Raw genomic sequence first — 27,091 nt, forward strand, 5'->3', positions numbered from 1 at the left:
TGTGACTACAGTTCAACTCCCTTCCTGATAGCACAGGGATCCACTCACCAACTGGGTATGGTGTTGGTTTGATGAGGTCATTAAAAAAGAGACCAAATAATGGAGCCCAAGATCTTCAAATCCCAGGAGAAAGAAGAATCTACCCGCAAATGAACCTGACATGGAAGAGGACACTGGGAGCATGGAAGGGGTGCAGGGATTCAGAGGACAGGGTGCTGGCCCAGGGGAGTTGGCAGCTCCCAGGAGCTGCAATCCTTTTCAAGTCTGCAAAGCTTAGCAATCTGAAGAGACCCATGCCTGCCCTGCACAGGAGGCCTGCCGGTCCCCCAGTGAGAGCTGGAGCAGTTTAGAGGTGGCAGCTGGTGAGTCCCAGCCTTTCCTTGGGGAGAGGAAAGAGGCTTCTGCTCAAGAGCATGCCACACGGCCTTTAGAGTCCTCTGTAGGCGGCCAGGCCTGGCCCGGAGTGGGCAGCTTGCTCCTCTCCGCCTCCACCCACTTCGCTTCTGTGTGCTGGGCGCGTGGTGGGGACCAGGCTCCCATGGAGATCCGAGCGCATTGTGAACCTTGGTCCTCAGCCCGCGGCCCCCAGGGTTCTGGCTTCTCCAAGGCTTTTCCATGGCAGTGGTTTGGGCTGAGCTGTTTTCCTGGACTGCAGCTCCGGACCCAGACTGTGGAGCTTTTCATACACCATGAAGTCCAGCGCTGCCAAAGCCACCTTAGCACGGCTCAGGAATGAAGGAAATTCCAGAGTGGAACCTGCGTAGCCGCCTGCAGAAGGGTGAGCTGGAGACAGGGGAAGCAGGGCTGTCCTGGGGGGCTCCCTTCCTCCCCGAGGCTGCTCCCCTCTCCTAGGTTCCCCTTCTGCTCCCCAACCCCTCAGCCCCTGCCAGGCCGAAACCGCTTGCCCTCCCCCTGCTCTTGGGTTCCCGCGCCCTGGCGCGCACAGGCCCCTGGATCCCTGGCCTGTCGCCCGCCGCCGGCCCCGCCCCCGCCCCCGGCAAGGACATTGCCTCCCGCGCCAGTGCGGGCCTCATCCGTCTGTCCCCCTAGTCTTGCTCCTTGTCCTGCCCCATGGCTGCTTCCTCCGCTCGGCCCTCTGTGCTGGCCCTGAGTGGGCTGGCACTGCTCCTGCTCCTGTGCCTCGGTCCAGGTGAGTGGGCGATGCAGGCTGAGGGCACCGGTTGGCAGAGGGGCAATGGGGCTCTGGGTCTGGGGTTGCCCTCGCAGGGCCCTTGGGCAGGCGGAGGAGGGTCAGGGGCCACTTGGTCGGAGAGGGACAGGGATTCGGGTGGAATGTACAAGACCTACAGGGAGCTCTGTTTCCGTGCTTTGCTTATCAGAGTAGGTGTGGAGAACAAAGTGCAGTTTGAGGGGCTGCGGTAAAGCAGTGGGGTCCCGGGGGTTTCATGCTGATGGCAGCCACAGAGGTAGGTGGAGCTGACAGCTTTTCCCAGCACACAACCTCCTCCTCTTTCTCTCGTCTAAGACACGCATGGGAATGACTCCCGTGGACATGGGCTATAAGCCATGCATTTTCAGCAGTCATATTTTATTTAATTCATGCCCAGAACTTAGGAGTCATTTACAATAGAGTCATTATCACATTGAATGTATGTGAAAGTCTTTTGACCACAAAAGGGAAAATCTTTGTTTGATCCAGAACTGGCTCCTTACCCCAAGCATTGAATGCAGGAAATGAGCACAGTTCTTGCTTCGGCAGCACATATACTAAAATAGGAAATGAGCACAGCCCCCTTGAGCAGCCAGTAACGTTAGCACTTCGGGAGGGGCATCTTGCAGTTCTGTCTGCCACTGCCTGGAGACCTAACTCCACCTAGCTGGATTTGGTGAATTGGGAGGCACTTATTGTCACAGCCAGGAAGTAATAACAGATGACATTGGGATAAAAAATCCCTATTACAAGAAATACATCTCAGCCATTCTCCCATTCTCTATTCCTTGCTTCTAATGGGGTTGGTGTGGGGACCAACTGCCTGTGTTACTGTGCAGTCTGGGGTGTGTGGGGGCACAGCAGGGACACTCCCAGCCCTCATGTGAGATGCACCCTGCCGCTGGTCAGTGACTGGGTTCAGCAGTTGTGACACAACTTTGCTGCCTGGAGCCACAGCCTGGGAGGTACCTAAACACAGGGTCTGGTTAACGGCAGCCCAGGCACCAGGCATTAACTGCTAAGCGCTTCCACAGAAGGTAGACAGGGAGAGCAGCGCTTGATTGCATGTGAGCTGCTCTGAATGGTGTTTGGAGGAGGTGACAAATGTGACGATATCCGTGAAACCCATCATTAGTGCTGAAGAACGCACCTGTGGCCTTGGCAATGATTTCCATAGGTGTCTTCAAGGGGTTTAGGTTGGAACCCAGGCTGCGAGGGGCAGTCCCTGCCCATCTGATAAGCAGTCCTCTCTGAGCAGCTCAGTCTGGCTGTGTGCATTTGGGCTCACTGCCTCAGAGACTCCTGATGAGGTCCTCTTGGGGCCACTTATTCTTCTCTGGTGGCTGGCAGGCATGGAGTACATCACTTCTCGTTCTGATCTGTGGCCCAGCGGCCTTTCACAGTAACTCCTTGCAGAAGAGAAGTTTCATTTCTCTGTAAGTTTTCCCCCTATCACACATGCACAGGCTCTGGATACTCTTTCCTGGAAATGCCAACTTTTCCATGACCTTCTCCAGGTGAGAATTGGGAACTGAACCACAGCACTGGAGGGGCCCAGCCAGAGTGGTGACAGCAGGCAGGACGCTGCTCCTTCCTTAGAGAAGTTGCCCTTTGCCACTGCAGCCTAACATAGCCAGGCTTCCCAAACAAACTTGTCGCCTTAGCCAGGCCTGGTGCAGATGTTGAAAACTGTCAGCTGCTGTCCACTGCACTAATATCTTAGCTCTTGGTCCAGTGGCCACCCAGCCCTCCTGTGCAAGACATGAGGACAGGGTCCCTCTGTCCCCTGGCCTCCATCATGGTCCCTATAAGGCAGCCACCTGTAACCATCCCAGCTGGAACTCTCCAGACTGAAGGAGGTGCTGTTGTTCATTTATGGGGACAAGTGGTTTAAACTGAGAGAGTCAAAGTGTGGCTGCCTGCTGCTTCCAGGAGTCTGGGGGGCTTTCTGTCCCTCTTGAGGCTGCGAGTGCTCCAAGGAGCAGCTACAGGGAACACTGGGATCCCAGTGGATTGCGCCTAGGGACCACGGGCTCTGTGAATGACGTGGCTCAGAGATGTTCAGATTTAACTTCTGTAAAGCCCTGCACCTAATCAAACACACCCACAGGCAGTGTTCTGCTCGGAGCAGCCATTTGGTGACACTTGAGCATGGATATTGTTTTGTTCTCCCTAACTATGTAGTCAGTTATTTAAACAGAGATTCTTTTTTCAAAAAACAAAACAAAACATTTTTTCTACCTTCGAGCTCCACAGCAGCCCACAGCAGGGATTTCTAATCTTATTAGGATCACAGACACTTCTGAGAGTCTGGCACAAGCTGTGGCTCCTGTTCCCAGAAATATGTCCCTTTGCAGATTCGAACAGTTTTCTGTTTGTCCTTTCCCAGAGCCCTGGAGTTGTCTGAGGCCTGAGAGGCCCAGAACCCACCAGGAAGGCAGACACCACCACCACGGCTCCAGCTCCCAACCATGAATGTGCTCTGCCCAGGAGCTGGGCCTTCTCCAGGGCATTGGGTCCACCCTGCTCGGACAAGCCTTGTGCCCCTAGGCAGCAGTCAGGGGTCACAGGCTTCAGTGTGGTCCCCCACCAACCCATGTGGGGAGGGTGTGCTTCCAGCCAGGCATTTGGTGAAAATGGTCAAGCTGGTTAATAATTTTAACAACTGAACAAATATAACACAAATGATTCCCAGTCATGCCTGGTTACAGGACGATCGGAGCAGGCTATCCCATGGCCTGTGCGTTCATGAGCCAGGGGTGTGGCTTGGCTGGGGTAGCAGAAGTTCCACCCTTGCCCTCCCAGTCGTTGGGTTTAGAGCCCGCCCTAAATCCAGGATGATATCATCTTGAGATTCATAACAATTGGAACCCGAAAAGACCTTGTTTCCAAATAAGCTCACATTTTTAGGTTCTGGTGGATGTGATACTGAGGAGACATTACTGGACCCATTTTACCAGGAAGGGATGTGACGGATGGCTGGGCCTCACGGGAGGACATCAGGGCTAAAGGAAGAATGTAGCTTTTAGTTCCCCCATCAGCCATAGGCACTGTCACCAGGGTTAGGCACAGGCACCCCAGATTGGTTTCCCCACAGGACAAGGAGGCAGCAAGCAGGAAGCTCGGCAGTGCACCTGGTTCCCAGGCAAGGCAGGGCCTGCTGCTCTCACCACACCAATTGCTGTGTTTGACAGTTCAAGGTTACAGGTGACTCTGAAGCTGGTTTCTGCTTTCATTCCTTTAGGTGGCATAAGTGGAAATAAACTCAAGCGGATGCTGCAGGAAGGAGAAGGTAAACACCACTCGCCCATAAGGGATCCGTTCTTACCTGGATGGAAAGGAAACGGCAATAGCTTTGTGCTCACTGCAGGTTGTGTTTAGAAAATCAAAAATATCTCAGTGTGCCCTTTATGCTCATGAAACCTGCCAGGAGTGTAGGCATGGAGCTGTATGGCTGTGCTGCCCTGGGAATCCAGCCAGCTCTGGGAAGGGCATGCACATAGCCAAGCCTCTGCTGCAGACCTGCTGTGAACGTGCTCCTGAGATGCAGTGGTAGGAGCCCTGCATGTCATAGAAACAGATGTCCTCGGGTTGTGGTACTGGTCCTGGGCTGCCACCACCAGCTCAGTCTGGTGGATCCTCGGTGTGGTCTCATGCATGTCACTTCCGCTCACAGCTGCACCTTCCTTAGTGGCAGTGGCATTAAGTTCCCCCGAAACTAAGGCATGTGGCTGCACTGCAGGTGACTGTTGAACATTCCTTCTCCCTCCTGCTTGGTAGGGTCTTGTAGGCTGAAGCCTTTGCTTTGTGGCTCCCCAGGGTGCCCAGAGCTCAGGGAGCTTCCCTGGGGGTAGCAAGTTCCCAGGTGAGCACCCAGCATCCTCCCAGCAGCTCCAGCTGCCCACAGTCCACCCCGACCTCAGGGGTGGCCAGGAGGGTCCCCTCCCTGGGTTGAGACACTCAGACTGAATGACTCCTTGCAGGACCATCCTGTCACAGTGGAGGTAATCATGACTCATGGGTGTGTAGCCCTCAGTCTTTACTCAGGTCAAGAGAAGACACTCACATGGAGCACCTGCTGTATACCAAACTGGGCAACAGCCCCCAAAGGATTTGTAAAAAGCAAACCCTTCTGGTGTTTCTCTGTGTGACATACAGAATCCTCAGTGCTTCAGTTTCTCTACCCTGTGTGTTCTTCACAGTATCACTGAGTCAGGGACCATCATAGCCTTTATACATGAGGGACAGAGGCTCAGACCACAGCAGAGCAAGTCCAAGAGCACAGCTGCATCCCCTGAGAACCTCCTTCGGAAGTGGCACTGAGTAGTCAATACGCAGTGGCAGGAAGGTTCAGAAGGTGGCAGAATCAAAGCCGGGGGGTCAGCACCCTCGAGGCTTGGCACAATCAGTATGGAGCCTGGGGAACTGTGTGCTTATCATCTGCCTCTGTGAATGCACCCCAGATGCATGAGTGGCAGTCCATGTCTCCCTCTGCTCTTGAATGCACAGACCAAGGGGCTGGCCATCAGCCCCTGGTGTGGCAGGTGAGTGATGTGCAGGGTGAGTCGACTGTCCCTGCTCCCTGAGAACCTAGGAGCTGATGATTAACACGTGCTGATTAAATGCGCTATTTGTGCATTGCACACAGATCGGGACACCAGCTGACCAGGAGTGTGGGAACCGATGCCAGGACCATCCTACAGTGGTGGGCAGGTGGGGCAGGCATGTGGGAAGGTGATTTCACTCCAATAAGAAACCTCATTTGCAAGTGTGGTGGGCACACCTGTAATTCCAGCATGCTGGGAGGCTGAGGCAGGAGGATCAGTTCTAGCCTAGCCTGGGCAACATAGCAAGACCTTGTCTCAAAATAAAAATTTTAAAAAAGGAAGGGCTGGGGATGTAGCTCAGTGCAAAGGCCCTGGGTTCAGTCCCCAGTACCAAAAAAATAAAAATTAAAATTAAAAGGAAAAAGAAATATCATTCTTCAGGGTAAAGGGGACAGGGAGGTTGGCCAGCAGGCACCAGATGAAGGTGCATGGAGGATGAAGTTCTAATCATCCTGTGTACTTGGGGATGGGGGTTGTCATTGCAGCCCCTGCTCCAACCAGGGCAGATGTGGCTGTGGGCGAGAACAAAGCCAAACAGTTCCTGGGCAGTTTGAGACGCCAGCGGCGGCAGCTGTGGGACCGGACACGGCCCGAGGTGCAGCAGTGGTACCAGCAGTTCCTCTACATGGGCTTCGATGAGGCGGTGGGTCCCTCCTGTGGGGCCTGGGCTGTGGGGCTGGTGGGGGACATGGACAGTGCGGCTTTGCTGGTTGCTGGAGTCTGTTTTCTGTAGCTCTTTCAAAAGCCCCCTGAGCCCATGGTTCTGGAGGCCCAAGGGCATGCGTGACTCCAGTGTGTGCTCACTCACCTGGTGAGAGCCTTGTGGTGCATGGTGTCAAAGTAGCACAGGAGGTTACAGGGCAGGACAGGAAGGTACCTGCAGCTGCTCTCTACCGATCCACTCTCAGGGGACCCCCCACCCCCACCCCCAGAGACCCGAATCCCTCCCTTCCCAGGGAAAAGCCAAGACCTTGGAACCTTACGACCTCACATCAGGCTCCAGACATTAAAGGCCCCACTGCCTTAGCTTGGCCATGCAGGAGACCCCACAGGCGGGGACCCAACACCTATCTACACCACAGCACTGTCATTCGAGTGTTGTCCCAGCACGGGACCCCACTACTCACTATGTGAGGCTTTTGTGACAGTCTTGTTTCCCTATGAGCACGTTTAAGCAAGCTGTGTGGGTTGATTGGGCTTCCTTCAAATAACTCACCCCCTCTACAAAATACAGCATCAGCTTTACGTCAGAAACATGAGCAACAAGAGATAGGCACACAGCCCCCTGGAGGCAGAGGAAAGGGACAAGACACAGCCTGTGGGGAGAGCCAGGTCTTTGCAGATATTTGAGGAAGTTGTCAATATCCTGTAAGGATGGGGTGGTTTGTAGTTTTGGGGCCTAGAGTGCTTGAACCCCACAAAGGAAGAGGAAAGGATGCTTGTCATCCCAGATCCCAGCTGGGTGCGGTGCTAGAGAAGTGGGAAGTGGGGCTAGAGGCCAGTTCTGAGATGCAGGGTGTGTCCTCTGGAGCAGAGGACTCTTGCAGCAGCAGAGCCTGCAGTGGGAGTGCTTACCTGGGTGCTGTGCAGGCAGCCCTGCGGGAAGGGGGAAGGTGAAATCCCTAGCCCGGTCATTTCCACACTACATAAATGCAGTTCTGTGGCTGTGTCATAATTCCCTACCAGGCCAAGCCACTGAACATTTGATTTCTCCCCAGATGTTTTTTGTTTCTTGAATTTGTTTTCTCTTTCATTGTGCAAAAAGCTAGACACTAACTACAAAACTCTGTGCCAGGCCTGGCCCTGAGTCCTTATATGAGTGAACTTGATTAACATTTACAGCCCCAAGGACATGCACATGAGGTTTCTGTGTTCCTGGCCCACTGGGGTCTGTGTTCTGCCCTGGGAGTGAATGTACAAAGCTGGATTCTTGCTGAAGGGTCTGCCAGGTTCATCGGGGAGCATAAACAGGGCAGGTGGGCTCCCATTCTAGACTCCACTGTAGCATCTGGGGTTTGAAATATTTAAACCATATTTACTGGGGAGATGAGATGCCCTCCCACTCTCTGTGATTTGTGTGTCTTTGATGACCATCACTGAAATGGATATGAAGAGTTTGACATGGGGAAATGGCTAAAATACTGTCTGCTAGCAAACCAGAGACAGATGCGGATCAAAGAAGGTTATCATGCTTATGTGTGTGTCACAAAGAGTAGCAGCAAGTGTGTCCAAATGTCACCAGCACTGATCGTCGGTCCTGGGATGTGTGATCCCTCATTTTCCTTGCCCCCATCTTATATGTCTGTGTAAGTCTATCTTCTTTCTTTTCCCCCTTTGGCACTGAGGATTGAATCCAGAGCCTTTGCTCTGAGCAACATCCCTAGCTCCCCTTCCCCTTTTTCATTTTACATTTTGAGATGGGGTCTCACTAAATTGCTCAATTTCCCAGGCTGGGTTGGAACGTGTGATCTTCCTGCCTCAGCTTCCCAGAATGCTGGATTACAGGTGTGTAACACCAAGCCCAACTTCCGTGAAACTTATTGAAACATGCATTTTAAGCAAAACCTTCAAATAAGTTTATGAAGTCAGAAATCTCAAGGAATAAGATTATTTCACCTTAACCAAAAAAAAGTGGTACTGTGAGCAAGGCCAGGCTGGGGACTTTGGAGGCTACCAGGTCTGGGGTCCTCCAGGCAGAGGCTGAGTGAGGACTCAGAGGACAGCAAGGCTGAGACCCTGCTCTTCCCTGCTGTGGCCACAGGGCCATGACCACAACAACAGGCACATCTCAGTCTGGGAAGCAATACAGCTAGAACTCAGGGCCAGGCTTGCACTGAGCTTGGGACATTCGCGCTGTTCTGAGTCAGAAACCCGAGCTGAAGGACGTGAGTCAGGAGCCATCTGGACGAGTCCTAGGCAGCCCTGCTGCATAAAGTGGATTCTGGAGACACAACCTCCAGAAAAGTCACCTGGAGGCGGCTCTCAGCCCCAGCTCACACCTGGAGAGGAGGTCCCGCAGCCCGAACTGCCTGCCTTTGCCTCACCTGAGCATGGATGCCTGCAGGTCCCTGGAAGCTCTCTGTGCACTGTCACCTTTATTTATTTGTTTTATTTATCTTTTTTTTGGTACCAGGGATCAAACTTGGGACCTTGCACTTGCAAGATGGCTGCGGCACCACTGAGCTAAATCCCCACCTTTAAAAACAGACTCCCAGTGGAGGCCAGGTGCCCACACCGGAGACCTGGCTGGGAGTGGAGCTCAGTGGTAGAGCATGTGCCTAGAGTGCATGAGGGCCTGGGCTTGATCCTCAACACCACTGGAAAAGAAAAGAAAAGAAAAAGAAGGTGGGAGTGGTGGAGAATGCCTGTAATCCAAGCACTCAGGAGGCTGAGGCAGGAGGATCACTGAGTTTGAGGCCAGCCTGGGCTATACAGTGAGTTCAAAACCAGCCTGAAATATAGCAAGACCCTGTCTCAATAAACAAAAAATCAAACCAAACCAAACCCTGAAGATCACCTCATCCCTGTCGCACTCCCCTCCCTTCTGTTACAATAACTGCAGTGGTCTTCTTTCCTGTTTGTCCCTAAGGCTTCTGGGAAGTGGGGACTCTAGGCTCCCCACGCCCCCCATGTCTGGCACAGGGCCTGACCTTGCACAGTGAGAGACATACTACCTACCCAGGAGCATGGTGCGACAGTCACTATCAGAGGCGTCCCAGAGCCTGCCCTGGCTCTCTCTCAGATGCCAGTGCTTTTATGCACCTACTGTGTGCCACACAGAACTCAGGCACAGCAAGGGTTAGGAAGCTGTGTGCCCCTTGAGATGAGGACAGTGTCCGAGTCAGGCTGAGCCCTCACTGGCCTAGGCAGTGTCTGCTTTGTTTTCATCAGAATGTTTGGGACTTCAGCAGTGCAGAAGTCTCCAGAGCTGCAGGCCAAGACTTCCTCAGGTGGAAGGGCTCTGGCCATACCCTTCAGCTGGGTTTACTGACCTCAGGGCAGGAGAACATCTTAGAGAATTATTCACAGTGAGCACTGAAGACAAACCAGCCATAACAGCTGGAGGCAGGTGGGACTGGGGGGAGTGTGCACCTTAAAATATATTCCCACCAATCTCTCCCTCCTCCAGAAATTCGAAGATGACATCATTTACTGGCTAAACAGAGACAGGAATGGACATGACTACTATGGCGATTACTACCAACATCACTACGATGAAGATGCAGCCATCGGTCCCCAGAGCCCCGACAGCTTCAGACACGGGGCCAGTGTCAACTACGATGACTACTAATAGTCCCTGGCTGCACAGTCCCCAGGAAGCTGAGTCCTGCCCTTCAGGGTCCTCCAGGCCCCCTCAATGGGGCTTCCCTTGGGCTTCACGTCTGTGCCCTTCACCCCACTCTGTGGAACCAGAGAGCTTAAGCAAAGAATGTAGTGCCAGCGCCTAACCATGTAGCTCATCTAAACTTACAAATAAAAGCATTTTCTTAAAGGAAATGTCTCTGAATTCATTTGGAAAGAGACGAAGCTGGTAGTGTTTCTTGCCACCTTGCTGTTTTGAGGTTGAAGCACTGTCTGGGGCCCTCTACCCATGAGCATCCCAGGGACCCCCAAAACCACCACCCAGGCAGACTGTGCACATGGAGCATGTGGTCTTCAGTTTGTTAAAGTACATCTGCCCTAAAAGCAAAATATGCATTTGGCAAGGTAAAGGGGTGAGAAGGAGCTGCAGTCTCCAGCCAGGTGTAGCATGGAGGATGCAGTGGCTGCAAGGTGTCTGAGGGTTTTCTGGGTTCCAGCCCCACCTGGTAAATGCTGTCACACAGAGGGTGAGGATCAATGGGAAGGAACCTGAGGTTCAGCTGATTTCAGACCTCGCTCATCTAAACATTAAAAATAAAACTTTGTTCCCTGAACTCCAGAAGGATATGAGAATACACTTGGCATGTTGGGGATTTAGCTCAGTGGTTCCAGGTTCTGCCTCACAAGCGCAAGGTCTTGAGTTCAATCCTTGGTATCAAAACAAACAAAAAGAACAATACACTAGGCATTGTAGGGGAGGGTGGGAGGTTATGGTCTTCCCAAAACATGCTCAGACCCACAGAGGGCAGCAGCTTGGACCCCGGGAAGGGCAATGAAAGCCTTCTGCTCTTTTCTTCAGGAAAACCTAATTCATGTCACACACACCAGCTGTGAAACACATCTTCACTCACAGACCCTGGGTGCTGAATAACCTGGGTGTGCTGGGGAGCAAAGCTTGGGAATAGCAGTTTACAGCCAATTGCACACATGTCCTCCTGCTTCCTTCTTGGGCATCCTTAGGACTTTTGTAAGAATTTGTGAAAAAATATGCATGACCTAAAATTCACCGTGGTGACCATGTTTAGGTGCATAGCTCAGTGGCATAAAGAAGGATCACGCTGCCATGCAGCTGCACAGCTTTTCTACCATCCCAGACCAAGCACTGCCCTCTAAGCTCCAGCTCCACAGGCCCCTGTCCCATTCTACCTGGGCTGTGTGACTCCGACCCCTCCACAACCCTCGCTTTCCTGGTTCCGCAGTGCCTGTCCTCCTGCAAGTGCCTCCTTCCACTCAGCATGGTTGGTCAGGCTCATCCTGCAGCAGCAGCAGCAGTCAGTTTCCTCCCTCTCCAGGGCAGAATAATACTCCTCAGTGTGTCTGTCCCTGTCTGTGTGTCTGGGGTTTCCCCTTGGCTGTCATGAATGGCGCTGATGTGAGTCTGGCATGAGTGTCCCTTTGTGCCCGGGCCTTCTATTCTCCTTGCAGCTGCTGGGTCCTGGGGTCATTCTGTGTATCGCTTATGCCACGCGGTTTCCCACACTTCTACCCATACAGCATAGGGTGGTGGTGTTGGCTTGAACCATGTGGGGGGTGCTCAGGAGAGGGGGGGAATGAGGGACACCTCTGCTATCTTCCTGGTCCTCAGGGTGAGCTTGTTATTTCCCCCAACTCTTTTTGCTTAATGTTTTTTGTGGATTTCTCCAAAAAATAGAACCAACAGAAAAAAATTGTGTGTGTGCACATGCATGTGTGCATGTGTGGGGATGTGCATGTGTGTGTGTGGGCATGTGTGCATATTAGCCTGGCTTTGTCTGTTGCTGCAGAGCAGGGAGCTGTCAGGAGGCTCAGCCCGAGGTGGGGAGGCTGGATGCACCCTGTCCCGGGTGGAGGCTGGAGAGCCCCACGAGTCCGCTGTGTGAGTCCGGTAGTCCTGAGGCCAAAGCACCAGAGTCTGCCATGCAGAGCCGCAGTGGCAGAAGCTGGGCACCTGCAGCATGAAGGCCAAGGGTGGGCTGGGAGCTGGCCTTCCGCCCTCCTGCTCCACCCAGCCCCAGCCTGGGGACAACGTCACCACACTCAAGGTGGGTCCCTCATACTTCATGGCCATGGAACAGTAGGGGAAATGCCCTGTACACACCTTGGAATCAATCAGCTGTGGCTGCTGAGTCCAGTCAAGGTGACACACAGCGAGCCACCATGGTGCCCTTTTGCAAGCTAAGGAAATCTCTTTCTAAAAATATACTAAGAAATTTTTATGTCATATCTGGCTCTTAAATTCTATGTTTTATTTGTTGAGATAACTTTGCCTAATAAGTCAATATGAATTTTTAAAACAATTATTCTAGTATTAATCAACTACTTAAATCTATCACCTCTGTTTCTGGAGTGGACCTCACTTGGTCATGTCATGTCACCTCTTTACTCACAGATGAATCTGGCTGAGTTCTGTGGTTGAGTCTTTGCATCTACACCCAAAGACTGCCCTGCAGCTGGTGTTCTGACTTGGTCCCTGTGGGTCCAAGGCTCAAGGTGACACCAGCCTCCTAGAACAAGCTGGAATGTATGTCTAGCCGTCTATGTGTACAAATTCTAAGAATGGAGTTGTCAGCTTCCTAAATGCTTAGGATCACGCAGCAGCAAAGGATCTGCATATACGGTTTTCACCAAGGGCAATACCCTCACTACCAACTGCTTTTCACAGTTAAAGGGTGAGTCTGATTTTTCATTTCTCTTTCAATCTGGTTTGCTTTCTTCTGCCTTTCCAGGGAGGCATGCACAATAGCAAGGTTTTTGCAGAATTAAGAGCTGCTTTTAGAGCTCGCTTATCTGTTATTCTCTGTGTCTGTAGCTCTATTCTTTTTTCCATTCCACTTACATTTTTAGAAAACACAACAAGGGGCTGTTTATCTGGTGTTTTAATTCCCTTTCTTCTACTTCTAAGGGTCTTGGATTTAATTAGATCATAACTCTCTTTTGAGCCTTCTAATTATTTTTTTGAAGGCAAACACTTAAGGCTCCAAATATTGCATCTCAGGAGTTTGATATGAAAAATTAGAAGGCGAAATCTTCTAATTTTAGTCACAATTTCTCCTTTGACCTCTGAGTTGGTTATATGTATTATTAAACTTCCAAGAGAATGGATCTTTCTAATTAACTTCCTGGCTTTGTTTTCTAGTTTCACTCCACTGTGGTAAGCAGTGTGGTTGGGCAGATCCCAGGCTTTGGGGTGCCTGGTGGCCAGGGTATGTTTGGGGTATCCCCCCAGTAACTCGTCCATGTGTGCCTGAAAATGATGTGTTTCTCAGGTGTCAGATGCAGTTGCGTCTGCTCTTTCAAGGTCCGTGGTTTCACTGCTAGGATTTTTTACTTTTTTCACTGAGGGTTTTTTTGGGGTCCTTTTTATGTAGCAATTACCTAGAAATGTGTTTATATCTCCTACTACCTTGTGATGATGGTTTTGATAATGTTTCCCTTGAACCCTGGTGATCTGGCTCCATATAGTATGTGGTTATACACAAATCCTCTGGCAAATTTAAAATCAATAAATTTTTCCAGTGAATGGAACTGTTTATCATTACATAGCAAACTTCCTAACTTGGAGTAGTGCTGCTTGCCTGAATTCTCCTTTGATATTTGTAGGACTCTGCTCTGTTAGCATTTTCCTGTGTTTTTCTATTATTTAGCTTTAATCCTTCTGTGTGCCTTAGGCATTTCTCTGGTAATGAGTACATGGCTAAATTGTGTTTTGTTTCTTAAAACATACCAATTATGATCTTCACTGGAGAATTTAATCCACTCACACTTATCGTAATTAATCATTTATTTATTTAAATACTGTGGGTTGAACTCAGAGCCTCACATGCTAAGCACATATATTACCACTCAGCTACACTCCTTGCCTGTTTCTAGCATCACATTTGAGATGTTTGCATTGTCCCACTTTACTTGCATATTTCCCACTCTTTTCTCAATGGGTCTGTTTTGTTTTCCTTTGCTCGCTGATTATTTTTCCTTCTCCTTCCTTCAACGATCTGCACTGGGTCTATTCTCCTAGTGTTCCCCTACCTAATAACTATTTAGCAACAGTTCCAGGTGAGCAGTAGGTATCTTCCTTTCCCTGACTTCCCCTCCTAACTCCTTGCTATTGTGTGCGACATTTTGAATCCAGCCTAGTCTTTCCCTGCCCTGAGTTATCTTTGTTTCATGCATAATCATTAGTCAGTTTAGACCATCGCACATGTACTTGGGCTCCCTCTCTCCTTACAGATCAAATCTAGAACCTGAGGTGATTTCTTCCAGTTTGAGTTCCATCTTTCAGAACCTGTCCTGCAGGGTGCTTTCATGGCTCACTCTCAAGCCTGGCATTTTTCCTTGGATAAGACTTCTGATTGAGTTATTTTCTCAGGACTTCCAAGGAATTACCTTACCTGTGGTCTCCACTGTGGATGTTAAGAACTTCATTGTTCATCTCACTGCCATTGCCCTGAAGGCGACAAGGTCCCCTCCAATTGTTGGCAGTAAGATACTCTTTTTATTTCTATTTTTTTACCTGTGTATATCAACGTGGCTTGGGATTGCTTGGGCTTCTTAATCTGAGGATCAGTGTCTTTCAATGATTTGGGAAAATCTCACTCATTATTTATTTCTGGAATGCCTGATTCAGTTAAGCAATTTTCATTGTATTTTTTCTTTCTTTTTCACATATGCTTGTTTTGAGCTCTTGTTCCCTGCTCAGATGTTCTGGGTCCTCTCTTATTTTGTCAAAGGCATAATATCTTATATCTTTGTCATTTCCGATCCCTCATCTTTGTGGCTCTCTTTTTGCTGTTGCCTCCCATGGCTCTCACTCCTTGATTTTACATAATTTCTAACCATGACCCATTTGTTCTCTTTGGACCTTGTTTGTAAGAGGCACTTGAAGTCTGGGTGAGTTGAGTTCCTTGCATTTTCATGTGCTGGGTCTGCTGGTGTGCTGTGGGATCTGCCAAGATGGAATCACGTTAGCTTCGATTCTCTTCTGTGGATGTAGAGGCCCATGGGGACACCTGGTGCCTCCTACTCTCAGGGATGCTATCTCCCCAGCTATGGGTCCATACCTGCAGCTGCAGGAGCATCCCCAGTTCTCCCTTCTGTGTGATCTGAGTGCTTCTCGCCAGCCATGTGCCAGGATAGAAGCTTTGGGAACTTGCAGGACTGAATGACCTGGCCTTTGTCTCAACCCCTGTGCAGCTCTGACAGACTAGGAGCCTTCGGGATTCTGCAGAAACCTTCAGGTAATCATTGGCTTTCATTGCATTTGGGTTGTCTGCAGATTCCTGTTTCTTCTCTATCATCTAATGGATACAACACAAAAAGACACACACACACACACACGTATATAGTGGTGCTTCCATTCATGAACTTAATTCTTACCATGATTCTTGTTGCAAACCAAACTGGATGAGAACAGAATCAAATTCAATGGTTAGGTTCAATGTTGACTCTATGGGGAAATTTAATTTGGTTCTGCCCAATTCAGTTTGTGACTAGAAATGTGGAAAGAATTAAGTTCATGAACGGAGGTACCTGTTCATGAATTTAATTTATAGTTTTGAAGAATATGGCCACAGTTTTGACTGTCACCCAATGTGGAGTTTGTGAGCAGAAGTATTACTGTATTATATCTACATCTATATCTATCTCCTATCATCCTTCCCACTTTGAAGCAGTTCTGGAAGTCCTCTTGTGTGCGTGTCTTTAGTTGTGCTCTCATGACTGCCTTGATGTCCTGAACATTTCCCTTTCGTGGTCATTTTGACTTTGTGGAAGAGCTAGCAGTCACATGATGCCAGATTTTGTGGATCAGGTGGATAAGGACACACAATCATGTTTTTATGAGCCTGCCTTTCCATTGGATGGCACTCAGCAGGAGCATTCACCATGTTTATCATATTTAATAGATATACTAAGGAAAAAGAACATCCAGAATTGCTTCATAAAATGGCAAGGAGAATGGGGTGTGTTCAAAACATTGGGGGAAGATTCTGAGGAGGATTTGTGGCCATGAGTCTTTTACTGTAATAAATTTAAACATTCAGTGTATATTTTGCTCACATTTTGCATTTCTTTGTCCTCCAAATCCATGAAGTCTCTGAAACAGATGCCATGATCTGAATATGTTCCCCAAAGCTCATGTGTCACAAACTCCCCCAATGTGTCAGAGTACAGAGGCAATGAGGGGGAGGCATGTCTGCTGTCAAGGTGGTCTGACTTTCTGCTCTCTCATGTGCTCACCCTTCCACCTCCCACCATGGTGGTATACAGCAAGAAGGTCCTATCCAGAAGTCAGGCCCTGGATATGGTCCTCCCCAGGCTGCAGAATTACGAGAAACCAAACTTTTTAAAATAAATTACCCAGTGTGTGCATTCTATTACAGAGCACAAAATGGACAAATGCCTGGATTTCCAGTCTAATTCCCATAACATATCCAGAGTGAAGCACGCTGATTATTCCCAAGATACAGGTGAAGATTCTTGCTTTGTTTTGAGATCCTGCCTGCCTACCTCCCAGCTCCTCATTCTCAGCCCCAGCCTTTCAATCCCTCAACATGTCCTGCTGCTCTCTCCTTCTGGAAGGTTCTGCAATTCTTCTAGCCCACTCCCAAACTTCCTTCAGCCCTCAGTGTTGTCAACTAGTCTCCCAACTCTTCTAGAACAGCTTCCTGACACAGGCTCTGAAACTGTCTTCCTTTAGAAAACCATCCCATGTGATTATATGGCCAGTGCCTGTCACCATCTGGATGGTGACCATAGCACAGGGCTCACACCTGCTTTTGCTCACTGTGCCATCCACAGAGCTGAGCAGAGGGCTGAGCATGTCTTGACGACACAGAGAGGGAGGCATTGCTCCAGTCTCATTTTCACATGTGAAAATGGAGACCAGAGAGATAAAGGATGGAGACCTCCCTGGCTCAGGTTTCTGTCACTCAGACAAAATACCTAAGGGGGGTCCTTTAAGGAGAAAAGGTTTATTTTGGCTCATGGTTTCAGAAGTTTTGGACTACGGTCAGTGGGCTCTGGAAGGCTTAGGCTTCTGGAAGGCAGAACATCACGGCAGAAGGGCATGGAGAGGAATGCTGCTTTCCTCACAGCGGCCAGGAAGAGGGAGAGAGTGGGAGAGAGGAAGGGGCTGGGGACAAGACATATCCTTTAAAGTCATGTCATGCCCGCAGTGACCCGCTTCCTCTGACCAGGCCCCACCTCCTGACATACAAGGTCATTGGATTAATCCACTACAAAGTCAGTGACCCCATGACCCAATCTAGACCCTGTCTCTGCACAGCACTGCACTGGGGACCAAGCCTTCCATAGAAGAGCATTGGGGATACCAGATCCAGACTGTAGCAGACACAGTGACATGGGGACAATCCGGGGACTCAAGATTTGGGGGCCTTCCCCACTCTGTGCCAGCCAGTCCATGTCCCACCATGCAAGGTCCTCACCCCTCCTTCCACAGGAAGCCTGCCTCTTGGGCCTGCAGATCCTGACTCTGTGCTCAGCCTGGACACAGCGGTCACTTTCCCCAACTCAGCCACTGGCCTTGCTGTCAGCCACCTTCTGACCAGTAATGGCCAGGACTAAGGTGCCATCTCAAGCCCGGCTAGGGACTATGCTTGTTAGGATTCTTCAGAGGCCCTGGCCAGGTGCTTTCCTAAGCCTGCCCCTAAGTCTCTGCATGTCCCTTGAAGCCCAGAAACAGTCGTTGTGCTGTTCAGATCTCCTCTCCAGGATAGTGCAAACCAGTCATTTTCACACAAAGCCGATCTCCCACAAAGTACAAAAAGTCCACTGTAAAGTGACAAGGATGACCAGGTTAAGATTGAAAACAGGAGGGTGGATGTCCCCACATTGCTGTCCCCTTCTTCCTCTGACTTAATGACAAGGCTGGGTGGAGAGTAGTTGGGGATGCAAGCAGCTCTTCTAGGGGATCCTGCAGGGACATCACTCATGGGGCAGAGCCTGGAGGTGGCCTCATGGCTCCCTTTGGATGCCCACAGAGCTGGCTGTGCACAGGGGGAGACTGGGGCCCTGTGGAGGGCTCGAGGGTGCAAACACCACACATGACTATGGCCTGGAGCTGACTTTAGTCCAAAATCCTCATCATAGAGCAGCCTTCTCCTCAGCATGCTGCCATGGCTGACTCAGCACTGTCAGAGCTGTTGGCTGCTCCTCAGGCAACAGACAAGTCAGCGAAGGCTGGAGAACTCTTGGACAGGCTTTTTCAGATTGATGCTTGGCACATCTGGTGTGATGAACCTGGGGGAGGTTCGTGATGCCAGGTGTCTCCGAGAGTGTGAAGAGAAAACTGAGGCCCAGCCCATGTAAATAGCAGATGGAGCAGTGAGGGAGAGGCTGTGGGAGCCATTTATACAAATCACAGTAGGGTGCACTCTACAGAACTAAGGCCTTTGGGTTGCTGGTTTAAATTCAGCTCTCTCTCCCTTTATTTTCTGATTTCCAGTTCCTTTTCTGTTGTTGAGAAAGAAATTTTAGGAAAATAAACTCAAAATGGGATGTGGTAAGCACCCGTCACTGAAAAGCCCAGTGGCTACTCAGGAGGCTGAGGAAGGAGGATCTCTGGTGACCACGAGCTTGAGGTCAGCGTGGGGCTACATAAACCTGCTTCCAAAAACACAAGGAAAATTAAATCAAGTAGCTCAGTACTGAGGGGGACACTGCCAAGCAGGTCTGTACTGTGCCAACAACAGCTGGATTTTATCTCCTGCCACTGCTTGGGAAGGCCAGGATTGAAGACTTTGATTAGTGGCCAGATGTGATTTTCACTGCTGGCTGTGGACTCAGCCTCAACCCACTAGCAGTCACTCCGAAGCTGTTGTCATCACTTCCGCCTGTTGCTGCTTGTCTCATCACTGCAACCTGCACCTTTCAAAATAGGAAAATCAGGTGTTACCCCTCCGCATTTTATTTTTCAACTTCAGTAAGTTTTTACTCCAATATAATTGAAATAAAAATAAAATTCCATTTTTTTATAGCTAGTCTTCATTCCTACTTAATCCTTTGCAGTGCAAATAAGTTCTCCTCCCTTCATCTGAGACCCACCTTTCATGTTGAAGTCTGTTAGAACGCTGGCTGATTTACCGTTTGATTTTTCACCATTGTTTGAGATGAGCGTGAATTTTTTTTTTAGTCTATTAAAACACTGGATTACACTGATAAAGTCTTTCAAACACTGATCCAGTCTTGTTTTCCTGCAATAAACTCCACTTGGTTGCAGGATGTAATTCTATTTAAATATCGGTGTATCCAATTTGCTAACATTAAAACTTTTTCATCAATATTAACAAGAGCTGTTGTACAGTCTGGTTTTAGTATCAGGGCAAAGTATGAGATCGGTATCCTGGCCTAGGTTCTATGAGCACTTGGGGGAAAAGCGGGTATTCAAGCAGCTGTTGGGCAGGGCGCCTGTGAAAGCCAAGTAGATCCTGCTGTGGGCAGCGTTTCTGAGGACACTGAGTCTTGTGTGTGTCGTGGGGGATTGGTCCTTATTATGATCCAGGTTTCCTCTCTGACTCTGGCCATTTTCCTTTCTTACTCAGAAGTCTACCTTCTATAATATTTTGGTAGTCACTCCTGCTCTTGATTCAATATTACGTGGTATAGCTTTTCTATCCTTTCATTGTCACATTACATATATTGTTCTGTTTGAAGTGAGTGCCCTTATACAGCACTGAGATGGGCCATTAAAAACCCTCTACCAATCTGTCTCTTAATTTGCCGTTAGACATTTACACCTAATGTAATATTGTTATGTTGAAGCTTAAATTTGCCACTTTCCTTTTTGCTTTCTTTCTCCTGCCTTCTTGTGGGTAAACCTTTTCTCTTCCTTTTTTGAATTTCATCTGAGCATCTGCGGGTACCCTTCAGCCCTTTGTACAGTGCTTCCTGGGTGGTGCTGGACCTGCACACTATGCTCTTCCTATACATCATACCTGTGTAGCTTAATTTATAAACTTATTAGTGAGATTAATAACAATAACCAATAATAGAGAACAATTGTAATGATATACTGTAATGAGTATGGACTCTCAAAACCTCACTGTCCTGTGCTCACCCTTCGTGACACAAGATGACACTTGCCTATGTGACGAGGTGAGTGACAAGCACCATGACGTGATGAGGCACTGTCCCTGGCAGGCCCTGAGGTCACCGGGCAGAACACCCTCTTCTGTTTGTCTTCAGATTCTTATACTATGTCCAAAACTTTTTTATGATGCTTTCTTGGAACAATAGAAAATGTGTCTACCCTATTTTCTTGAAAATTATAAGTCATTTCCTTGCATTTTTATTTACCTTTGGTTTCCTTAAAAATTACCTGGACAGTAAACAGGAGAACCAGGTATTTCAACTCTTTCATCCTGGATCGCAACACTGTCTTACACTGGCTTTACTTCAAATCAAAGGTAGGTAAAATACAGAAATTCTAAAGCCAACAAGTAACAAAACAGTAAGAGCTTTATAAACATTGAGGCTTGTATTAGTCTGTATTGTTACTGTAACAAAACCAAAAAAAAAAAAGGGTTTATTAAGCTCACAGCTTTTGTAACAAAACACTGGAGGCAGCTAACTTTACAAAGAAAAGGTTTTATTCAGTTTTGAAGGCTCAAAGTCCAAGGTCAGGTGGTCTCCTAAGTTTGACTTCCAGTGAGGGCCCATCAGTGTTATGGAGGAAGAGATCACATCACAAAAGAGAACAATTCAGGAGCCCACCAGCACCGAGCACTGCCTTCATTCCTTTCCAAGAGCAGTTTCCCTTGTGACCTAAGGGTTTAAGACCAGGCTCTTCATGAAGGTCCACACCATCTCTGGACACTGTTGCTCCAGGACCTAGCCTCCAACCTGCAGCCCCTGGGGGACTACCACACCCTGCCCCCAGGTCCTTGTCCCCTCCTGCAAACCGTGCACCACTCCACCCTCCACAGCCTGTCTTGACCCTCTGGGCTTCGCTCAGAAGCCCAAGCCTCATGGAAGACAAAAGGCGAATTCAGCTGTGAGCCACCATGAAATGAAAACACATTATACACTTCCATGGCACAACAGCAGGGCAGGGAGGGGAGAAACATTCCTGAGAGGTAAAAGATGCAAAAAACCCCCACTGCTTAGCAGGGTGGAAGGTCCCAAAGCCCTAGCATCACCTGCACACAGTGGCGAGGCTGGGCCTGAGAGGCTGCTGCCTGGGCTGCACCTTGCAGATGGCTCCTGGGCAGGATGGCATGGTGTGGCTGATTTGCATTTGGAGTCTCCACTGTTTCTGCTCCCACAGCTCCCCAGGCCTTGAACTCCCGGACACTCAGCGAGGTCACTGGCCTCCAGGCCTACTAGGCCACTGAGAACCATCAGTCCGGTTCCTCGTGTGCAGGCAGAACAGGCCCCTCATGTATGTCACTGAGTGGTGCCTGGCTACTTGGGACACAGCTGGGGCAGTTGCACAGTGCTTTGGGGGGGTCAGAACCCTGAGGTGGCCCTGGGAAGCGCCCTTGGAGGGCACCCTGGGCCCTGGGAGACAGTTCTGTCCTTCCTGCCTCTGGGCACGTGATAGAAGGGTGGCCTTGCAGGCCTCGGAGCCGCTGGGAGTGCTGCTTTCCCATGGTGGTCCTGGAACAAAGCCCCAGTCCCTTTACCCGTGTCCATCTTTGCAGAAGGCAGCTGATCACCCACCCCAGCACTCTTTGTGCTCCCTGCCTGCCTGTGGGAGCTTTCTGCATCTTTCTGCTCATTCTCTTTGCTAGGAATGAACTGCAAGCAGCTCAAAGCACTCAACAGGACCCTTTCCATATACTGTCCAGAAATCCCCTGACAGACTCACTGGCCCATCACTGGGCCACGAAGGACCAAGTCTTCTGTGCTCATCTGGAGAATTCAGCTCAACAAAGAAACAAAACCACCACCGCATCCTTGGCTGGCCCCAGAGGTGGATTTGAAAACGAGTCCAATTCAAAAACAACACCAAAGTGACTATGAAGGACCAGGGGCCAGCAGTGTCGGCACCTCAGCTGCCTGGTCCACACCATGTCCCAGAGCCCGTCAGGCCTGTGCTGCTGGGGTGCAGACTCAGTGACTCTGACAATGTGCTGCTTCATCCGACTGCACTGTTTTCTTCCATTTACTATGAGGGAAAAATAAACCCTGGGCACCAGGCCTTGGTAGTCTTCCTGGACACAAGTTTTCACTCCGTGAGGCTCCATACAAGAAAAATGGCTGCCCTTTGCTTGTGTCGCCTGTGCTGCAGGACAGGGAAGGATTCTGACCCTAGGGAGAGATGAGCACTTCCCACAATTAACACAAGTCAAACAACCACACTGTCCAATCCAGAACTTGGGAGGCTGAGACAGGAGGATTGCAATATGTTTGAGGCCAGCCTGGACTGCATAGTGAATTCAAGGTCAGCCTGGACTATACAGTGAGACCCTGTCTCAAAACAAAGCAAAATAAAAAAACAAAAGCCAACCCAGAAATCTAAAATCTGAAAATTTTTGAGTGGTGATGTGACACTCAAAATTTCAGAGTACTTCAAATTTCAGATTTTGGGATTAGGGATCCTCAACTAGTAAAGTCTATGCAAATACTCCCCTAAGCCAAAAAACTCTGAGCTCTGAAATACCTCAGGTCCCAAGTGTTTCAGAGCAGGGACACAGATTCAGCCCAAGTAACACAAATGGTTTTGGGGCCACACGTCAAACAGCATACGGCACAAACCTACATGTTTCCAGAAATTTCTTAGACTAAATTCTCCAACAAAGTCTTACGTGAGGCAGAGAGGCAACCCTTGAGAGCCTGTGACTGGCAAATCTCAATATTTTATTAAAATAGCATATTTTTCCATGGTTAACCAAGAATATTTTAACTTTGTCCCTCCCACCCCCAAATATGCAGCACAACATAGTAGTGATTCAAATATCCTTGATCGTGGTGACCAATAGAAATATTTCAAAGTCAAGTTTGCAACTAAAAACTAGACCTTGGAAAAATTCTGAATTAAAAAAGAAACATAAAGCTCTCCAACGGAATTCTTTATCTGTCTGAAAACGAATGCTGCCCGTCTGACAATACTGCTGGTTTTTCTTCTTGATGTGTAGAATAACATCTCATTTATAAGTACCCACTTTTATAAATAAAATTGGCATTTTCATCCCATTTAATGTTCTTTTTCAGCTTCACAAAGAAACCAGAAAATAAAACTGTCAATGACAGTCATGACACAGGCTCTCACAGCAAAAAAAAAACCTTGAAAATACGCAAAGATGCACCTAGGCTATTTTACATAAAAAGATTCAAAAAGTGCAAGGCAGAGTCCGCAGTTTCTGAGGGAGCTTTTAGGCACATTCGTGTCTTTAAAGCAAGCTTCGGAACCAAATTCCAGTTTGTTCTTCATGACACCTGTTTTAAGTCTTTAACAAGAAACAAACAAAACTTGAGTCCGTGTCTTTAAGGGTGCCTAGGGCCGGCAGCCAGTGGGACTCAGCGGGCCCGGCGCATCCGGCCCTTCTTGATCCTGGCGGGCTTGGGCTTGGGGATGTACTGGTTGTTCGCCTGGTACTCCAGTTCTTTGCGGAAGTAGTGGATGGCTTTGTTTAGACCTTCCTCCAGCGGGACCTGGGGACAGAGAGCAGACGCAGTCACCTGGGCAGATGGGTGTGGCTGCAGGGGGAGATGACAGCAAGTGCTGGTTCGAGACCCTGGATCCTCTGGATCCATGAAACCTCACAACGCTCAGGAGAAGCCCCACCCACCCAGCCAAAGGACCAGAAACCACTTTCGGAATGCACGGTGCCTGGCATGATGCGAGCTCCAGCCTCCACGAGACCCTGCACTGTCTCAATCAGGAAGATCCCCGTAAAAATTGTCCTTTCAGAGGGAATGCGCTACTTGTTGAAGGGAGGACATTTCCAGAGGCCATAGCCCCAGACCCGCTGCATCTGCTGGACAGTCCACCACACTCCACATCCCCACTAGCCTAAGAGTGGCCCTTGACAATCCCCACAGCATGGAAAGCAGTTGTGCCCTGGAGCTGCTTTCAGCAGACAGCAAATGGGGGTCAACCAAACTGCTGATTCAAAGTATAAATAGAAGTGAAATCCTAGAAATTCTAGCACTGAGAGAGTCTGAGGCAGGAGGACTAGAAGTTCAAGTTCAGCCTCGGCAATCTAGCAACTTAGCAAGATTCTGACTCAAAATAAAAAATAGAAGAGGGCTGGGGATGTAGCTTAAAGGCCCTAGGTTCAATCCCCACACCTCATACACACACAAAAAAAGTATGAAGAGAACAGAGCACTGGCTGGGGCACAGCCAATGGGGGCAGGAGCTGCTGGATGGAAGGGTCTGTCTTGATCGTGGTGATGGCTGCACAGGTGTCAAACACATCCAAACCTGTCCACCTGTGCATTTCAGTGTGGGCAGTGTGCTGTGTGCTGGTCACACTCCTTAAGCTTGGATGACACCACAGGGAACAAAAGCAGGCAGACGGAGGATTTCAGCAAATCAGAGCTCTGCTCAGCCATGGGCACAGTCACACGGGAGGACAGGAGCTATGTACAGGGAGGGGGTGTTTACACATGGACACTGAGAAGGGGCAGCAGCTGAGCATGTGAGGAACTCAACAGCTTAGAAGCAGGAAAACCCAAACAATCCAGTTCAGAATGGGCCACGCAGTAAGAATGGCCATCTCACCTCAATAAGCTGCTGTACGCACACATGCACGACCAGGCACACACACAAGTTAGTGGAAGACGTCTACATCCTTGGCTCAGATGCCCTGCGCCCAAGACCCAGCCAGCACAGCTCAGCTAGCAGAGGCACTGAGGTTCCCATGAAGTGGATGTGGATGTGCTCCACATATCTGGCTTACAATTCAGGGTTGATCGACCAAGGGGCTGAAGCAAACCCTGCGTGCAGCATCCTACTTGCCCTGTGTCTGCTATGCAATGGGGCATCAGGTTCTGCTGAGCCAGGCACCCTCCATCTCACTTCAATCTGCACAATTCTCTGCCCTCGGCAGACCCTGGGCTCGGCCACTGTCATGAAGAGGGGTGCTAATCCACAACCCCAGGGTCCCACTCCACAACCCCAGGGTCCCTTGCTCAGGTCACTGTGATGTGCACTTTCGGGCTCAGGTGAGCTCTGGGTGTGTCCCTGCCCCTGACTGTATCCAACAGGGTGGCGGCAGTACCTATTGTCCTCGCTCAGGGTGCCCCATGTCCACCCAGCACACTCATTTCCACTCTGAGCATGAGGCCATACTCAGCCAGCATGGGGGACGAGGGGACACGGATGCAGCAGTGGATACCACGGTGGGTGGGCCTGTCCCGGCTCTGCAGGAAGGGAATGAGGGTGCTCAGAACCTGTAGGGGTCCTCCCCTATAGGAGGAGCAGGCAGCTGAAAGATAGGTCCACTCAGCTAGGGCACAGGAGGTGGGCAGTGGTCTCGCTCCCCTCCAGCTGGGGCTGCCTGGTCAGTGCCTCTGGCAGCCCTGGCCATCTCCTGGCAACAGGATAGGCACAGGGCACTGGAAAAGCACTTCAGGGCATGTAGCAAGCCATGTGCCTGCCTGGGCCTCCTGAGTAGGGCAGGGCTTGCGGGTCAGGACCCCCACTCACCACAGGCTCCCAACCCAGCATCAGCTTTGCCTTCTTGATATCTGGCTTCCTCTTCTGTGGGTCATCCTGGGCTTCGGAGAGAAACTGGATTTCACTCCCGCTACCTGAGTCGTTTTGAGTAACAAGACAGAAGGTGAGAGAGGATATGGACCACTTGACTGGGTTTTCCCACTGTACACAACAAACTCCCATCATGGCATGAACAAGACACAAGCCATGTCTACACAGCTCCATGATGTCAAGATGGGTGGGTGGGGTCAGCCTAGAGCCCAGTGACTGAGGCCACAGCACAGGACTTGAGCAGTCCTGACTCACTGGGGAGGGACAGACAGACCCCAGTCCAAAACCAGGGACCATATCTGGAGGGGCTGGCGCTGCAAGACACTGCCACTGCTATGGACCAGAAGACAGATGTGGCTTCTGCCATCCTGCAGAATGGGGCCAGCTGTGCTGAGTCGGTTAGAACTATGCTGGTCTGACATCCTGGGTCTGCATAGTCCCCGAAGGCCACCCCACCACCCAAGTCTAGCCCATCAGGCCGAGCTGGTGTGTCCTGAATGCAAACTCCCCATCAGTCCCACAGAAGAGGCCCCGTGTAAGGGAGAGCAGTGAGGATAGCAGGTCCCTGTGAACTCCTGGCTGTGTGTGGCTGGGCGGGGGCTGCCCCAAGGTCACACAGTGCCTATGTCTCAGCCTGGCCAAGCTACAAAGTGTTTCCACAGGCTGCTCTCTCCTGTTCTCTGAAATCCTAGTCTCACCAGGACCAGTGTTTGAAAATCAAATCAAGTGACTGTTGAGGCGCAGGGCCACCTGACACAGTCACTGTCAGATGCCAAGAACTCTTCCTCCCACGGCTCACAGGCCTGAGATGGGAAATGAACAAGAGAAAGCTCACCCATTTCTGTCTCTCTTAATTAAAGAATTAGAAAGCAATTAGTGCTCCTGGTGACAAGTCTGCTTTGACCCAAGGACATCTGCATACAGCAATTACCCACTTTCTGCCCACGGTGCTGTCAGTGGCCAGCTAAGCACAGACAGTTTGGTTCAACAAGTGTCTGCCCTACTTACCAACAAGGGTTTTGATCAACTGGGCAAATTCCAGGATTGTGTGTTCTTCTGGGTTCCCCTGCGGAAGACATGGTTTCTGGTTATAAGGGTAAGGACAGAGCAGCACCTCCACCCCAGCTGCATCCCAAGCAGAGCCCCTCTGCTGTTCCTGGGAACCAAGGGCAGCCACTCACCAGGTTGATGGGGCTGCTGACATTGCTGTTCATGAGTGCCACCAGCCCATTTACCAGGTCACTAGAAGAGAAGGGAGTGGTGAGGTGCCCCACTGCGAGGCTCCTGAGAGCCAGGCACC

General features: G+C 50.0%; 2 protein-coding genes across 6 annotated transcripts in view; one reads left to right on the plus strand and one right to left on the minus strand.

Moving 5' to 3' along the window:
* The first annotated feature begins 777 nt into the window (after positions 1–777).
* On the plus strand, positions 778–10,275 carry Ecrg4 (ECRG4 augurin precursor). The gene is made up of 4 exons (XM_004844492.4): positions 778–1,150; positions 4,416–4,463; positions 6,264–6,421; positions 9,908–10,275. Exons 1-4 carry the CDS (start codon positions 1,072–1,074, stop codon positions 10,067–10,069), a joined length of 447 nt encoding a protein of 148 aa, XP_004844549.1. The 5' UTR covers positions 778–1,071; the 3' UTR covers positions 10,070–10,275.
* Positions 10,276–22,914: 12,639 nt separating this feature from the next.
* Positions 22,915–27,091, minus strand: part of Uxs1 (UDP-glucuronate decarboxylase 1) — a 52,419-nt gene continuing 48,242 nt past the window's right edge. For 4 of the 5 annotated variants that reach the window (XM_004844494.4, XM_087204171.1, XM_004844493.4 and 1 more), the window contains 4 exons: positions 26,973–27,033; positions 26,800–26,857; positions 25,732–25,835; positions 22,915–23,730 (listed from right to left, as the gene is read on the minus strand). In XM_004844494.4, coding sequence (XP_004844551.1) covers positions 23,596–23,730; positions 25,732–25,835; positions 26,800–26,857; positions 26,973–27,033 — 358 coding nt within the window. In that variant the 3' untranslated portion in view covers positions 22,915–23,595. Of the gene's footprint in view, positions 23,731–25,303; positions 25,446–25,731; positions 25,836–26,799; positions 26,858–26,972; positions 27,034–27,091 lie in introns of all 5 variants that reach the window. The other variant, XM_087204164.1, reaches the window with a different exon arrangement.

Source organism: Heterocephalus glaber, unplaced genomic scaffold (assembly GCF_053883595.1).
Source record: "Heterocephalus glaber isolate CG9 unplaced genomic scaffold, H.glaber_assembly_v1.0 deba00000470, whole genome shotgun sequence".
Lineage (NCBI taxonomy): Eukaryota > Metazoa > Chordata > Mammalia > Rodentia > Bathyergidae > Heterocephalus > Heterocephalus glaber.